General features: G+C 45.0%; 1 protein-coding gene across 1 annotated transcript; it reads left to right on the top strand.

Moving 5' to 3' along the window:
* Positions 1-10263: 10263 nt before the first annotated feature.
* Positions 10264-12372, top strand: LOC115005401 (interferon-induced protein with tetratricopeptide repeats 1-like). The gene is given in 3 exon segments (XM_029427203.1): positions 10264-10350; positions 10745-11104; positions 11106-12372. Coding segments are annotated over 3 exon segments (1386 nt in total). The 5' UTR covers positions 10264-10267; the 3' UTR covers positions 12049-12372.
* Positions 12373-17100: the final 4728 nt, after the last annotated feature.

The following is a 17100-nucleotide window of genomic DNA, read 5'->3' as shown; positions in this document are numbered from 1 at the left end:
TGTCCTTGACTTCTATTTGCTCCTTTGTCATGTTTCTTTCTTCCTCCCAGGCTTGTTGATACTCTTCGTCAGGTTGACGCAAGTAGTTATAGGTGCAGTGTAAAGGATCAAGTGGAGGTCCATATGGAGCTAATGTGTTGATCCAAGGCTTCCATTCCATGTAAGTCTTCTGGACTCCTGGAGTGTCTTGACCTTCTGTCAACAGGCGGCTCCAATACACTGTTGTGGTAGTTTCTTCAATGTCTTGGGTAGGGCTTGATGTCATCACCAAGATCCTTTGATCTGTTTGATACTGTCCATGCAGATGTATTTGTCCAGGAAACTGTAGAGTCAGTCCATCACTGGAACATAGAATTCGTGCTCCAGTTTTAACCAGCAGGTCTCTACCCATCAGGTTTACAGGACACTTTGGGGAGAAGAGGAAAGGGTGTAGCAGGGATTGTTTACCAAGTACAGTGACCAATGGCATGGTATACTTTTGTTCTTCTGTTCTTCCCGAGTATCCAACGGTTCGAAGGGTCTTTGTAGAGAGAGGTGGTGTTTTTCCTTTCAAGGAAGTTATACAGGACGCTGTTGCTCCTGTGTCCACCATCAGTTCCATTTTTTCTCCTTATATCGTACAGGTGACCATTGGTTCATTCTGAGCTGGAATAGCTTCACCTGCAGTTGGATCCTCTGGGCATCTTCATTGTGAGGAGCCATCCCATTCCTGGGAATGTTCCCATGCAGAGAGTGGCATTTGGTGAGTGTTGGGAGGATTTCTTCCTCTTCCTCTACCAAAACTTTGCTGTCCTCTTCCTCCTGCAGGACCTTGCTGTCCTCTTCCTCCTCTTCCATAGGTGGGATATCCTCCTCCTCTACTGTTAGGGAATCCTCCTCTTCCTTGGTAGGAGTTTCCTCCTCCTTGGTAGGAGTTTCCTCCTCCTTGTTGCCCATACTGGTGGCAATCTTTGACCCAGTGAGATGCGCTTCCACAATTAAAGCATCCCTGTGGCGGAGCTCTTTCATAATTTCTGTAGCGGTTGTTACCCCCTCTCCATGCTCCTCTGTTTGGTACTTGCCATGGAGGTCCATTCTGAGGAACTTGTTGCTGTGTATGAGTCTGTATTGTTGTTTCTGGGAATTCTCCAGTATCGTACTGTCCCATTAACATCTGTCTCTTATCTTTCTTATTTCTTGAAGCCTCAGTGTCTTTCTCAGCCATTTGAGCCTTTGCCAATCTGCTGGTGATTGTCAGATGTTCTTCTTCCTTCTGCACTTCTGTTTGCCTGTGTTGCTCGTCATGATGCACAAGGTGCTCTCTCCAAAGTGCATTAGGCATTGAGTCTAGTCCCACCACACTCTTCAGACAGTTTTGGACATGAGTAGATAGGGCCTTTATCACTGCATGTCTCCACAACATGGTACATGATGGAGAGATGTCATGTCTTTCTCCAGTGCTGTCTAACCAGACGCCTTCGCTTCTTTTCAGGAAAGCATGCATTTCTTCATCATTTCCTTTCTTTAGGCCTGTCACTGCTGTTATGCTGCGGGTGGTGGGAAAAGCGTCTCTCATAGCATCCCAGTAATGATTCCTGTGAGGATTGAAGGATTTTTCATCGTCCTCGTTATTGCATCCAGCGATGAGATCCATGTCTAGCATCGTCTTTTTTCCTTCCAGTCTGCCCATGAGAGTCCTCAAATCTCCCACACACACACGATCTCCTGCTGTGTATTTCTCAAATTCATTCATCCATTTCTGTGCTCCTGAGGTGAGGGGAGGCAATTTGGCCGCCAAACTCTCCAAATCACGATGACTCCAAGCGTGGTATACCATGGGTCCTCCTGGTGTTGCCATGAGTGGCATCTGTTGTGCTGCTCTTTGCTCTTCCATCTTATTTCTGGTTCTAGTCGAAATTGACTGTTCTTTCATCTTCAGTCGTCCTTCTACAAAGTATGTCTTGAAGTCACTCTTTTCTTCTGGGGAAATCGTGCTGAGACTCCTTTCAGAATTCCTTGAGCTTCTTCCAGCTTGTTCAAATTCCTCTTCATCCTCATCAGTTTTATCTTCTTCATACTCTGGTCCCTCCTCGCTTGTTGCTTCTTCCTCCAGTTTTTCCAGGCTGTCATAGCCCGTTCTTTGACGTGTACCATCATGTTTGATGATTTCTCCCCTTCTTATTGCATCTTCTTTGCGTCTTTCATCCATTCGTACTGCTTCAGCTACCAGTATTTGCTGTTTGTTTGAAATGGTGTAATCATGGGAAACTGAGTATGAATTTGTGGTGCGTAGTACCTCTTTATGTGGATTTGGAGCAGGGTGAGCAGCAAAATGAGAGGGAGAGTGGGCGTTGAGTAGCTTTTCCTCTAATTTTTCCTTGAGTAGTTGGACATGTTTCATCAGGTGCTCTAGTCGTTTCTCTGTTTCTCCCTCCTCCACTTCCAGACATCCTCCCTTTATGCCCATCATGGGTGCCTGTATTGGAGTGGGATTAACAAGATTGTGACTGGGTGCATATGCTGGAGGGCTTGTGTCAAATCTGGGTAGAGTTGAGGTGTAGGCTGGATAGGTGTAGTTTCTTCATGTTTGGTGCCTTTTTCTTCTTCTTTTGCTTCCCTGATTACACAAATTGTCTCAGGTGCGGTCTGAGGTATGTTCTTGAAGAGTAGAAGGAGATGCATAGCTCTAGATTTTCTGTTTGCAGCTTTCAATGCGGCTTTCTTTACAGCTCCAAATCTTTGTTTTTCTCCTGTCTTCTCCCATGCTGCCATCTTTTGTTGATATTCGCCATTTTCAAATTCGTAAACTGCCCTTCTTTGGTCCTCACTTGGACCTGGTTGATCATCAATTGGAAACAATCCTCTTTCTTGCCATGCGAGTAGTAGCTTTTCTGTCTTTGCTCGAACCTTCTTTCTTTCACTCGGTTTGGTGCAGGCATCCAATCGTTGGTACATTTGTTCTTTGTACCGTGCTGTGGACACAACCTTGACTTGCTTTGAGCTTTCAGATGGATCCATCATGTTGAAAATTTGAAATTCCTCAAATGTTGTTCAGTCAGTGGAGATACTCAAAATTCAAATTAATTGAGCGAGAAATAAAATTGAAAAGCAAAAAATGTTTATGTTTTAAATCTAAAATAGAAATGAAATCAAAAAATGTTTACATTTTAAATCTAAAATAGAAAATAAAAGTTGGAAGTGTAAATTTCCTAAGTTTAAATCTGGAATCAGAAATAAAAAGACATGGAAATCAAAACCATAAAATGTAAATCTGAAATATAAGTATAATCAAAGGTAAATCAAAGGCAGGACTTATTCAAACTTTTTCTCTAATGGGCAATTTGTGACAATTATTATAATTATAAATTTATTATTATTATTATTTGAATTTTGGGTGTAAATTCAATTTTGTCCACCAGATGGAGGCATATGTCCACAACAAGAGAGTCAAAGTTCAACTTAAGTGTACTCGGTCAAAGGTCAATGGTACCGGAACCAAAAAACGTTTTACTCCTTGTGGAGAACTTACGGAATTACAAAAACAGGAAATGGACTACAAGTCAAATCAATGAAACTACAAATTTTCTTGCGGCTTTGTCCCTTTGGAACTCCTAGTGGAGAACTTACTGTATTACAAAAACAGGAAATGGAACCGAATCAATGAAGCTACTGTTGCATAGGAGTACATTCCCTGGAGCCGGAGCCTTGTATTCGTTACTTTTTATCAATACACAAATTCTTCGTTGTAATTCCCAACCCCAAATGTTATCAGCGTGAGACTCAAGGTTCTGTTTGTTCCGAGGTACTTTCCACAGTCCAACAGCTTCTTGGCGTTTTTACACGCTCGAGTTGCTGGCCTTGTTAAGCACTCGTACCAACTAGTTCCTTCTGGTGAGACTTTTTCAACTTTTAATAACACCAACACCTTCCCAGTCAGTTTGCACAGTTAAATCTTCCGCTACAAACGTAAATGTAACCCCAAACAAGCGTTAGCTCCACGTTAGCTTCAGGCGGGCGCCTGGAGCTGTATAGTCGTTAGCTCTAAAATAGCTTGACTTTTAAGCCTCAATTCATTCACTTACAAACAACATTGCTTTTCAACAACTCACACACACATTCATCAACATTTAGTTTCCAAACCACACTGCATTGATACTCGTTTTATGCCGTTATCGTTGGATTAAATAGGGTTTTTATAGCCCCCGCTAAGAGAAGCTCACTCTTCTCTCACACAGCCGAATTCCGCAATCTTTTTAAACCACTTCAAAATGCTTTACTTACTTTAATTATGTGTCTATGGTCGTCTACGGAAGATGAATAAATATATAGTGAGACAATGGGGAATTCGTCAACCTCCACCACGCAGTCACATCAAAATATTCACTGTTAAGGCTCTCTCTTTTTAGCCAGAACAAGCCGCTTTGGCCTTTTCCTCCGCAGACTTCCACCAGTCGCTCAGACTGCGCTTTCTCCCCAAAGACTTGATATTTTAAAATTACACTTTTAAATCGAGCGCTACTCGAAAACCTTATTTCTTACACCGGTGTCACTTTTAAAACCTTTTCTGTGTACAGTTTCATGTAGTATTTTTCAAAGCTTTGTCACCATCACCTTATCATATGCAAAACTTAGCATGGATAGTATATTTTATGAGACAGCGTTCAGAGTGTGTTCTTTGATATTTACAAGTACTATTATTCTACAATAAACTATTGCAATTTCGTTTATAACAGGTTTGCTCACCTTATCGTTTGTCAGGCCTGTTGTAAATATCATTGAACGCACTCCTCTGGCTTCTCTTCCAGTCGCCCTCGTGTCCAGAACTTTCAGATCATCGCAGTCGGGGTCACCAGGTTTTGTTGGGTTTTGAAGGCCAAAGGGCGCTGTGATTGTCATTCAATTGAATCCAGTAAACTTCTAGTTGATCAAGATACTTATTTATTTAAAGTGATGATGACAGCATTTCAAAAAATACCCTCAGCCGAGGACACTTTCACACACCAAGTCCACAGTCCGAATCAATAAAGAGCCAGTTAGCTGTCTGTTGGTAAAAGTGAAAGTGGTACAAAAACATCATAAACATTTTGCTATATTCTCTACAGAAGGGTGTCGTCGTCCCTCATTGGTCCATGTTGGCGCGGTTATGCCCCTTGGTGGGCTGTCTTGTTGTGGCGAGATGAGATAGAGGTAGACCTGAAACTCTTTGAAGAGAACCTACAGTGCTTCACATTCATAACTAATATAGTGCTCATTATACATTTGTGCAGAAATACATGTTGTGCAATAATACTTTTTGATTGAGGTGGACGAGTACATGTGATAATCATTAAATGTGACACAATACAATCAGGAGTTTATTTACTTCACAGTAATAACTGACAAGTGCTCGTATTTACATAGCTAATGTGAAGAAATGTTAAGTACTATATGTATTAAATAAAGCTCATACTTAGACTTGTAAGAAGCTCAACTCACTCATAACTGTCTTATTATATCAGGGATAACTGTGACTCATTGTGATCATAATCACTGTGATATTGTGAATGCGTAATATGAGAGCGCCCCTGACAAAGTCGTTCGAAGACCCCGTAGGATGTGACGTGATGACGTCAGACGTCAAAGACCAGAAATGATATATACACGGATGTAACCAGTAGGCGGGACCATTCTGTTGACCGGGGGAGAGAGGAGGCTTGTGAAACAGGATGGTCACCCAGCTGGGTAAATGTTCCATGCTTGTCTTATCATATTAATAAATGCTTTGTTGAACAAGAAGTTTGTTAGATTGATTCGCTGTAGCCTCTACGTCTTCCAAATTAAACACTAACAAAAGCAAACTAATTAATTTAAATACACTACATGAGTCACGTCTTAGTTGTTTTTCAAGATATGTGGCTTTAGGTTTCTATTCCTGGGAAACAATAGTCAGGTGGGTGTGTTTAGACAAAACAAAAATGAAAACGTCTGACATTCACTTCGACTTCAGTGTGAACATATAAAGCTGCCTGCTCAGCATCATCTCATCATTGACAGCAAAGCAGGAGTTGGATTTATCTGACTTTGTACCAGCGAACCTAAAGGTGCATCAAGAGCAAAAACCAGACGAACTGTCTAATATTTAGAGAACTGCTGAGTCGAGGAAACAGCTGAATGATGTGATGAGAAACTGCTTCTGCATCTAAAGTAATGACAATCATTATGATGTATTTTCTATCTTATTATTATTGAGCCCCAGAGATCCAAAACCCTCACCTTTAGTCATGAGCTTTGGGTAGTGACCGAAAGATTGAGTTCACAGACAAAAGTAAATAAGCTGAAATAAGTTCCCTCAGTAGGGTAACTGGGCTCAGCATAAGTCATAGGGTATGTGAGCAGAGACATACGGAGGGAAGGGCGCTTTCCTTCAGAGATTTTCCGTCCAACTCTTGAAGACTCCGGGGTATACCCAGAACACGCTGAGGAGATTATTTATCTCATCTGGCTTGGGAACACCCTGGGGTCGCCCAGGAAGTGCTGGACATTTTGCAGGTGAGAGGGAATGAAAAAAGGATGGATGTTTTATTTTCCTTATGACTGTCTATTCAGTGCTTCTTACTCCATTCCTTCCTTCCCTCCTCCCTTTCTCCACATCAACAGTGACTATGCACTCATTGCACACCTCAGAGCATATTATATTAACCTATTGATGATGTGTTTTAATAATTGTTATTTTTATTCTCCATCAGTGCTGCTCAGAGTCAAACAATACTGGTGTCCAAACTGGAGGCCCTGAAGTGCCACTTCACCTGGGATCTGGACACCAGCAGGTCCTTAATATTCCGTAGCAGGGAAAGTTTTGAGGATTTCTGCACCGACGACGGACACAGCTGGCTGGGTCACATTTACAACCTGCGGGGTTCATTGAATACACGTTGGGGTTCACTGAAGAAGCCCAGAGTTTCTTCAACAAGGCTACAGAGGCCTTCCGCCGGATGAGAAACGCAGGTGAGGGTTCCTGGTTAGTGGTTAACTACGGGAACCTGGCTTGGCTGCACCACCACCTGAGAGACCCAGCAGAGAGTGAGGCTTACCTGACAAAGGTTGACACTCTGATGAAAAAATACCAATCTCCATCCCAGGATGAGCTCCACCCAGAGATCTACGCTGAAAAAGCCTGGACTCTGATAAGTTTTAGCACAGATAAAATGCAGCTGGCGAGCCATCAGGATGCAGCCGGACATGGTGGAGTGGAACACCTACCATATCAAAGGGTTAATGTATGCTTCAGAGCACATCAGCACAGACCTAGGGGCTGACATCTTGGAGAAAATGAAAATTGCCGCGGCATGACTCACAACACCGCTTCACGTCCGGGCAAATGCCCGGCCAATACCCTAGATACCCGGACATGGGGTTATGATGGCTTTTCGGAACCAACAACTGTGTATTTTCCTGACCTGTTTGTGTGTCGCGGCTCACACGGTACAGCCTGTCCCTAATCACTGAAAAGTGGGGGTGTGTCAGTGCGGCGTTCTGGTTTAGTGGGGAGCCATCCACACTCACTACTTGCTCGAAAGCGTGACAGAGGGTCTCGTCTCGAGACTGCTCGAGGGGAAAGTCCTCCACCGGATGTAACTGCAGGGACGAAGCTGATGAAGCTCATCACAAGCCTCCTCCGGCCCCGCACTCCCCTCGTCGGCGTTCGCCACCTCCGTATCCCCATTGAACACTGCCGGGAGAGGAGTCTGGCGGCGCCACAACCCGGACCAACTGCCCCACCTCCATGACCGGACAGTCCCGCCACCACCCCTGCCCTGGCATCTGAGGAGCCCTCTGTGGTGCCAGGCGAACAGATGCATTGGCTGGGTCCTGGGGGGGAGAAAAGAAAGGAAACTGGGGGTGAGTAGTCAGCTGTGCTCCAGCTGCACCGGAGGTGAAGACCGGGCCAACGAAGGGTGGCATATGGCAGGGGCCAGCGGACCCCGCTGATGACCGGAAACTCCTTGAGGCATGAACGGGCCGGACCTGTGGGGGAGCTGTGGCCCGGTCTTCGTGCCCCAGACTCCGTCAGGGCATGGAGAGGTGGTCCTCCACAAGGACGACGGCAGCTTCAATGTTGGCAGGGAGGTAGCACTGGACCCAGTTCGCTGAAGAGGCTGGCAGTCCGGCAATGAACTGCTCCAGTGCCTCATGCCCGACGACGTCCTCCGCAGAGTTGGTTCCCGGCTGGAGACAGCACCTGGCTGCGTCATCTTCTGCAGCCCAATCGGCAGTGGCCGAACCGGAGTGTTTCCTGGATCGCCCCTCTGGTGGCCGAGCACTGCAGCAGCTCCCACAGGAGGACACGATCCTCCCGCTGGCATGCCGTATTGTGGCAAGGGCTTTTCCCCTCCTCTGACCTGTCCCTATTCAGGTGCCAGTGTAGCAATCCCTATCTACAGCCAGGTGATATGTAGATAGGAGAGGAGACGTGGGACAGGCTCACAGCTGTTTATTGGTACACCCAAACAAATGCATGTCTTATCAGGTGCTTTTTAGATAGCTCCGAGGTTGCTGACTCCGTCCAGCACCATGTAATCCCGTGGATTTCTCTCGCTCTGGGTAATCCATGTCTGGGGCTCCAGGACTCAGCCTACTGGAAAATGAACAGAACCAGGCCATCACCATGCATTTTTTATGTGACTGATTACCTGATTCCGTTCAGCTCTCTGGCCTCCAGCTGGGACACTCCCGTCTCCCCCCAGCGTCCGGCGCCCTAACCACACCCCACTGCCACAAAGTAATTTTACATTTCTTTCTTTGATTTTAAACTACACGTTTTAATCTAAAGACTGCGTATGTTGGCACAATGACGATCCTTGCATACCTAAACTGTCACCCGGTTTTTAACAATACTATAAATGCGGAACAGAATTCTAGACAAATGTTACGGCAAGGTGAACAACGCTTATGTGAGTAGAGCCAAACTATTGAAGTAAACATTTGCACCAGTGAATAGAGTCTCTTAAAAGATGATTTCTCACTACTCAGCAGAGCGTCATAATGTAGGTGCAGGGTGCAGGGTGGTGATGGCCTAGTGGTCTAAGAGCGCCTGCTAAATGACCTGTGTCTCCAGGTAACAGCTGTCCCAGCTCTTCATACTTTCACCAGGGTCGGCGCCATCGCATATGAAACAGACAGGCCACTAATTTTGACAAGAGGCCATTTTTCACACCTCACATTAAGCTGAGGGTAACTGACATTCTGTCAGTGTATACACATACTGAATAGGCTTATATTATGATATCATAACATTTTATGAGAAGCTGCAGCCATTAAAAAATGTGGCATCTTTGGGTTGAATATTTCACTCAGTGTGACATCATATTCTAAAGAAGAAAAACAAACTAATTAATTTAAATAAACTTAGGAGAAAATATAATGACAAACTTTAATGAGTCATGTCTTAGTTGTTTTTCCAGATATGTGGCTTTAGGTTTCTATTGCTGGGAAACAATAGTCAGGCGGGCGTGTTTAGACGTATGACATTCACTTCGACTTCAGTGTGAACATATAAAGCTGCGTGCTCAACAACATCTCATCATTTTCAGCAAAGCAGGAGTTAGACATATCTGACTTTGTACCAGCGAACCTAAAGGTGCATCAAGAGCAAAAACCAGACGAACTGCTGAGTCAAGGAAACAGCCAAATGATGAGGTGAGAAACTGCTTCTGCATTTCAAGTAATGACAATCATTCTGATGTACTTAATATCTTATTATTATTGAGCAACAGAGATCCAAAATCCTCACCTTTAGTCATGAGCTTTGGGTAGTGACCGAAAGATTGAGTTCACAAACAAAAGTGGCCGAAATAAGTTCCCTCAGTAGGGTAGCTGGGCTCAGCATAAGTCATAGGGTATGTAAGCTCAGACATACGGAGGAAATTAAGCTTTCCTTCTGCGGTTTTCCGTCCAAATCTTGAAGACTCCGGGGTAGACCCAGAACACGCTGAGGAAATAATATTTTTATATTATAGAATAGAATTTATATATCTCATCTGGCTTGGGAACACCCTGTGTCACGACGCTGGATTTGCGTTTCCTGTTTTATTTTGAAATGTTCCCTTCCCCTTGTGTCATGTCTTGTATTACTTCCTGCCCTTGTGTATTTGCCTTTCTCCCCCAGTTGTGTCTCGTTCCCTTCATTAGTTTCCTCCTGTGTATTTGCCTTTCTCTCCCAGCTGTGTCTTGTTCCCTCATTTAGTGTCTGTGTGTATATATCCCTGTCTGTCTCAGTGTTCTTTGTCAGTTCATTATTTTTGTTACTCTCATGTTCTGCTCATGCTATCCATGTTGCCGTGTGCGTCCCTCGTGTACCCTCGTGAATCTTCATGCTATCCTGTGTCAACCCTGGTTCGTGTTTTCAGTTCTATTTGTTACCTCGTTTTATATATTGGTAAGCTTTTGCTATATAAAGCTCTCTTTTGTTTTACCTCATCTTGGTTTTTGCATTTGGGTCCTCCTTATTACAAAACGTAACACCCTGGGATCCCCCAGGAGGAGCTGAAAATGTTGCTGCTGAAAGGGAATGAAAGAAAGATGGATGTTTTATTTTCCTTATGACTGTTCATGTTTCCTTTCTTTGTTTACTTGTTTGCTGTCTACTCAGTGCTTCTTACTGCATTCCTTCCTTCCCTCTTCCCTTTCTCCGCATGAGATGAACAGTGGTTATGCACTAATTGCAGACTTCATCACATTAACCTACTTATGATGTGTTTTAATAATTGTTATTTTAATTCTCCACCAGTGCTGATCAGAGTCAAACAACACTGGTGTCCAAACTGGAGGCCCTGCAGTGTCACTTCACCTGGGATCTGGACACCAGCAGGTCCAAACTTTTCCGTTGCAGGGAAAGGTTTGAGGATTTCTTCACCGAGGACGGACACAGCTGGCTGGGTCACATTTACAACCTGCGGGGGTTCATTGAATACAAGCTGGGGTTCACTGAAGAAGCCCAGAGTTTCTTCAACAAGGCTACAGAGGCCTTCCGTCAGATGAGAAACGCAGATGAGGGTCCCTGGTTAGTGGTGAATTACGGAAACCTGGCTTGGCTGCACCACCACCTGGGAGACCCAGCAGAGAGTGAGGCTTACCTGACAAAGGTCGACACTGATGAAAAAATACCAATCTCCATCCCAGGATGAGCTCCACCCAGAGATCTACGCTGAAAAAGCCTGGACTTTCATAAGGTTTAGCACAGATAAAATGCTGCTGGCTGCAGATTACTTCCAGAGAGCCATTAGGATGCAGCCGGACATGGTGGAGTGGCACACCTACCATGTCAAAGGGTTAATGTTTGCTTCAAAGCACAGCAGCACAGGGCTGGGGGCTGACATCTTGGAGAAAATGAGAATCGCCAAAGAACAGGATCCAGAGAACTTGTTCTTTGCTGTTCACTACCTTGAGCATTGTGCTAAGAAAGGAGAAATAATTAAAGATGAAGCATGTAAGCTAGCCAGGGAGGTTTTGAGAAATCCTATCAGCAGCTACAGTGGTATTAAACCATTACTTAGGGTTTACAGAAACTATGTATCTGTTGATGAGGCCATTGACTTGGCAGAGGAGGTTCTGAAAAACCAGCCAGATGAGCGTTATCTGATGAGATGTGCTGCACTCTGCTACAAATGGAAGATATTTTTCAGTGACAGTCCCCAAAAACAAAGCATGGTAGACAGAGCAATCAGTCTCCATGAAGAGGTGATTTCACTTTACCCTCATTCTTCCCTTGGGAAGAAAATAGACCTTGCAAATATATATTCCAAATCAACTAACGGCAAGGTTAAAGCTAAGCAGATATACCAGGAGCTGCTAAAAAGTGATCTTGATCAGGCAGGCAAACAGATGCTTTACAACAACTACGCAAAATATTTAAACTTCCAAGGACAGGATCGCACCAGCTCACTAAGATATCACATGAAGGCGGCAGAGATACCGCAACAATCCATCTTTCGTGAGAAAAGCATCAAAGTTCTAAAGAACATAAGAGACAAAGGCAAGGACAGAATGTGTCGCGAAATACAGACGTTTCTGGAGAACCTGCAAGAGCCATAATGTTTTTAACAGCACTGGTTCTGAATCCAGAACAAATATAGGTATTGCATTACCTGAAAATAATCAGTAAATTAATCAAGCTTTGTCTTTTAAACGCAGGTTTCAACACGTGTCTGCACTTTAGTAGTTAATGGAAGACAGATGTTAGATATTGTCACAATATCTAAAAGATTATTTGTAAAATTGTTTATATAGCCTTTGCAATTTGCTTTGCAGTTAGCTTTGTTTTGTGAACTATAAAACTCTTTGATTGGTACTGTAATACTTAACTTGATGTATAAACTGAATATTATCACCAGCTGATTGTATGTATAGAAAATATGTCTCTCTTGAGAATGAGAACCTGTGTCTCAATGAGATTTTAACTATATAAATAAAGGCAAAATAAAAAAATGTCAATCATTGTCTAAGTTGTATACAATAATAAATATGCATTATGTACACCAATAAAAGTTATTTAAGTGTTTTTTTTTGTTTTGGTGGTTACTATATACAATAAACTTAAATACATCTGGGGCATCTGTGTTTTTATCACTGATAAGTGGTGCAGACAACACAGTACGACTCAACTTCACCTTTTTGAACTTAAGGTGTGTTTTTTATTATAGGGAACTTCAATTATTGCAAACGTACACTGTCACCCGGTTTTCAATAATACTATAAATGCGGGACAAAATTCTAGACAAATGTTGTATAATTAACATTAGCATCCTCTCCGGGAACCATTACCTTACCGTGGTGGAGAGGTTTGTGTGTCCCTATGAACCTGAGAGCTGTGTTGTCTGCAGCCTGGTGCCCCTGGTAGGGTCTCCCAAGTCAAATTGGTCTCAGGCAAGGGGCCGGACTAAGAATGGTTTAAAACAACCTCATGATACAGAGGGAAAGAGAAGGAGAGACCCTGCCTGGAGGAAGCCCGGGGCCCCCGTCTGGAGCCAGGCCCAGAGGGAGGGCCCGACAGCGAGTGGCTAGTGGCCGGGATTGTCATGGAGCCCGGTCGGGCACAGCCCAATGAAGCTACGTGATGCCTCCCATCCATCCATCCATCCTGTGGGCCCACCACTCATGGGATAAACTGCTGGTGTCGGGTGCGCTGTCACACGGGTGGCAGTGATGATCAGGGACCTCGACGGACCAGACCCGGGCAGCAGAGGCTGGCTCTGGGGACGTGGAACGTTACCTCTCTGTGGGGGAAGAAGCCAGAACTAGTGCGGGAGGTGGAGCGCTACCAGTTGGATCTGGTGGGGCTTACCTCTACGCACAGTCTTGGCTCTAGAACCGTACTCCTGCATAGGGGTTGGACTCTATTCTTCTCCGGAGTTGCCCAAGGTGTGAGGCGTTGGGCGGTGTGGGGATACTCATAAGTCCCTGGCTGAGCGCCACTACATTGGAGTTCCCCCCCGGTGGACAAGAGGGTCCCCTCCTTACGCCTTAAGGTTATGGGGGGACAACTCTGACTGTTGTTTTTGCCTATGCCCCAAACAGCAGTTCAGAGTATTCAGCCTTCTTGGAGACCCTGAATGGAGCCCTGCAGGGGGCTCCAGTAGGGTACTCCGAAGTCTTGCTGGGAGACTTCAACGTGCACGTAGGAAACGATGGAGACACCTGGAGAGGCGTGGTTGGGAGGAACGGCCTACCTGATCTAAACCTGAACGGTCGTTTGTTGTTGGACTTCTGTGATAGTCATGGAATGGCCATAACAAACACCATGTTCGAACATAAGGATGCTCATAAGTGTATGTGGTACCAGAGCACCCTAGGCCAAAGGTCAATGATCGATTTTGTGATCGTATCATCTGATCTAAGGCCGCATGTTTTGGACACTTTGGTGAAGTGAGGGGCGGAGCTGTCAACTGATAACCATCTGGTGGTGAGTTGGATCAAGGGGTGGGGGAAGACTTTGGACAGACCTGGTAAACCCAAACGGGTAGTGTAGGTGAACTGGCAACGTCTGGAGGAAGCCCCTGTCCGGGAGATCTTCAACTCACACCACCGGCGGAGCTTTTCAGACATCTCTGTGGAGGTTGGGGGCATTGAACCTGAGTGGGCAATGTTCAAAACGTCTATTGCTGAAGCTGCGGTGAGCAGCTGTGGTCTCAAGGTCTTAGGTGCCTCAAGGGGCGGTAACCCTCAAACACCATGGTGGACATCCGTTATCCGGGAGGACTCCGGAAACAGATGCAGGGTACCGACGGACTCGAAGCGGGTGTGGGAGAGTCTATGGAGAAGGACTTTCAGTCGGCACCAAGGTGCATCTGGAAAATCGTCCATCACCTCAGTAGGGGGAAGCGGGGAACCATCCAAGCTGTGCACAGCAAGGGTGGGACCCTGCTGACTTCGACTGAGAAGGTTATCGGGCGGTGGAAGGAGCACTTTGAGGAACTCCTGAATCCGACTAACAAGCCCTCTATGGTAGAGGCAGAGCTGGAAGCTGATGGGGGACCATCGTCAATCTTCCTGTTGGAGGTCAGTGAGGTAGTCAAACAATTCCACAGTGGCAAAGCCACAGGGGTTGATGAGATCCGTCCAGAAATGCTGAAAGCTTTGGGTGTTGAGGGGCTGTCCTGGTTGACACGCCTCGTCAACATTGTGTGAAAGTCTGGGACAGTGCCTAGGTGGTGGATCCCTTATTCAAAAAGGGGGACCAGAGAGTGTGTGCCAACTACAGAGGTATCACACTTCTCAGCCTCCCTGATAAAGTTCGGTGGCCTAAGGATCTCATCGCTGCTCTTTTCAGATGATGTGGTCCTGATGGTGTCATCGGTCTGTGACCTTCAGCACTCCCTGGATCGGTTCGCAGAGTGTGAAGCGGTTGGGATGAGTATCAGCACCTCAAAATCTGAGGCCATGGCTCTCAGCAGGAAACCGGTGGATTGCCTACTGGTATGGCAGGGATAATTGGGTATATAATAGTTATTTATAGTAAAGGTCAATAATTATTTATGGCCTTTTTATCAATAAATATTATAATATTATAATATAATAACTATTTATAATAGTTAGAGCCGTGAAACCAGAGATCACGATGGCGGTCAGATTTTCTACCGAGGCATGGAGTTTGTCTATGTTGTGAGCATTGTTAACTGCACCCCACCATGGGAAAATTCCACTTACGAACTTTGCCCCTGGGCTAATCACCTCTCTTTTCTGAGCATGGTGACTGGGGTGTCTGAACTCAGGGTAGTGATGGGTAGTGTACATCAGGGTATCTAGAATGGTGATGGTTGGAGTTAAATCAACCATAGCACAGGTTCCTGTCCAGACGGGGGACAGGACTTGGTACAGGGAATCACCGCAGAGCCACACATAGGCCTGTAAGCTTCCTGCTCCAGAATCACTTGGCCAATAGACATTCCTAGATAGATTGGAGGACAATTTTGATAGGTTAATTCTGTTTGGAATATTTGGCTCTACACAGGTTGATTTGTTATACTCTCTATCGCCGCAGGTGGAATTGAGGATTATTTTACATAAATGGTCTGGTATCTCTCCGACGAAAAACTTGGATGGGGCAAAGTTATTAGGGACATGATATCTTCTTATGCAAACGGTATGATGGAGAGTATTGAGGTGACTAGAATGCACTCTGGAGAGTGGTGTGAAAGTATTGAACGAGTTTACCATTACAGTGGAGGCATTAGTGGAACGAATTTTTGCCTTTTGAAGGTAGTTACATGCGGTTGGGATATCCATGGAGTTAACCTTGTACCATGAATCTCGAGCTTTGTGACCGGGACGAGTAGATATTGGGTTAATTAGGGCTATCAGAGCACAGATAACTTCAGTCTTGGATAAGGATCTGGGTCTGATCGGGAGTGCCATAGAGGAATCTTGAGGGAACAATGTACACGCATAGCATGACGTGTTCTGGCCTGCAGCATGTAAAAAATAATTTATCACGTGCCACCACGAGTTTGTCCCTAGATTCATATTGGATACCCAGGCATCTGGATCAGGGTCGTTGTGAGGATTTGGAGTGCGTTGCAAAAGAGTGGAAGTCCCTATAGATTGTAATACTGTGGTGGTGGGTACAGAGGGTGATTTTGTTTTAGGTATAATGTCTATATAGAAGGTGCCGCAAGGATCAGTGCCAGACACATAGTCCCATAGAGTGTACCCCCAGTCTTCATGTGATGTAGTCCAGAGGACATGAGCCCACCCTCCTGAACAATGAGTGGCGGTGTAGCCACCATTTTCGACATAGCAGATGTACATATCGGCCCATCCAAGCTTCTTTGGATCTAAACCTGTCATGTACGCACATGGGTCTAATTTCACAGTACTAGTGGAGCCTTCCTGCAGGGTAATATTCTTTTCCCCTCGTTTCACCAATCCGTCTTCCCATCTACTCCTACCCTCTTCGCCAACGTATCGTTTATGCCTATGGATAGTCTCTGTGGTGTCTATTATTATTTTTTTAATATCTCCTTCTTTGGACGGATGAACTAGCCATGGTCCTAGGACGAGAAATGTGGGGACCAATAACGTTGCGACGCTGATGATACAATAGACTATTGTTCTTTTTTCCTTTAGACAAAACCTCCAAACACGGCTACCTTTTTCTTGAATTTTGGTAAGGGTGATCATTTTGCTCTAGTGGATTTTCTCCCAATGCTACTGTAGCCAAAACCCCAAACAATGCCTACACAAATGAGAAAAACACAATTTGCCCAGAAAAATATAAACAGTAGCTAAGTATGGTGTGTGTGTGTGTGGTATGGTGCTGGTGGTAGTTTGGCACACTACTTGTCGTCGTCTGTTTCTTTGTTCTTTTCCTGATGCGTTGTTACGGCTTTGCAGTGGCTTGCATGGACCCAAGTAGCTCTTTCTGCAACCTTTATTGCCGTCTGGGTGACGAGGAGGATGAGGTATGGACCCTGCCAAGGACTGGTTTTCCAGCTCTTTCTGCGGAAGTCCTTGATCAGCACCGTGTCTCCGGGCTGGAGGCTGTGCAGGGGTCCGTCTGCAGGTGTTGGTAGGGCTGCTACAACCTGGCGGCAGATATCTGCTAAATTGGATGAGAGGTTAATACAATAGCTCAACATAGCATCCTCA

Source organism: Cottoperca gobio, unplaced genomic scaffold, assembly GCF_900634415.1.
Source record: "Cottoperca gobio unplaced genomic scaffold, fCotGob3.1 fCotGob3_2arrow_ctg1, whole genome shotgun sequence".
In the NCBI taxonomy this organism is placed as follows: domain Eukaryota; kingdom Metazoa; phylum Chordata; class Actinopteri; order Perciformes; family Bovichtidae; genus Cottoperca; species Cottoperca gobio.
Note: the sequence above shows the minus strand (reverse complement) of the source record. Positions and strands in the feature narration are given on the sequence as shown.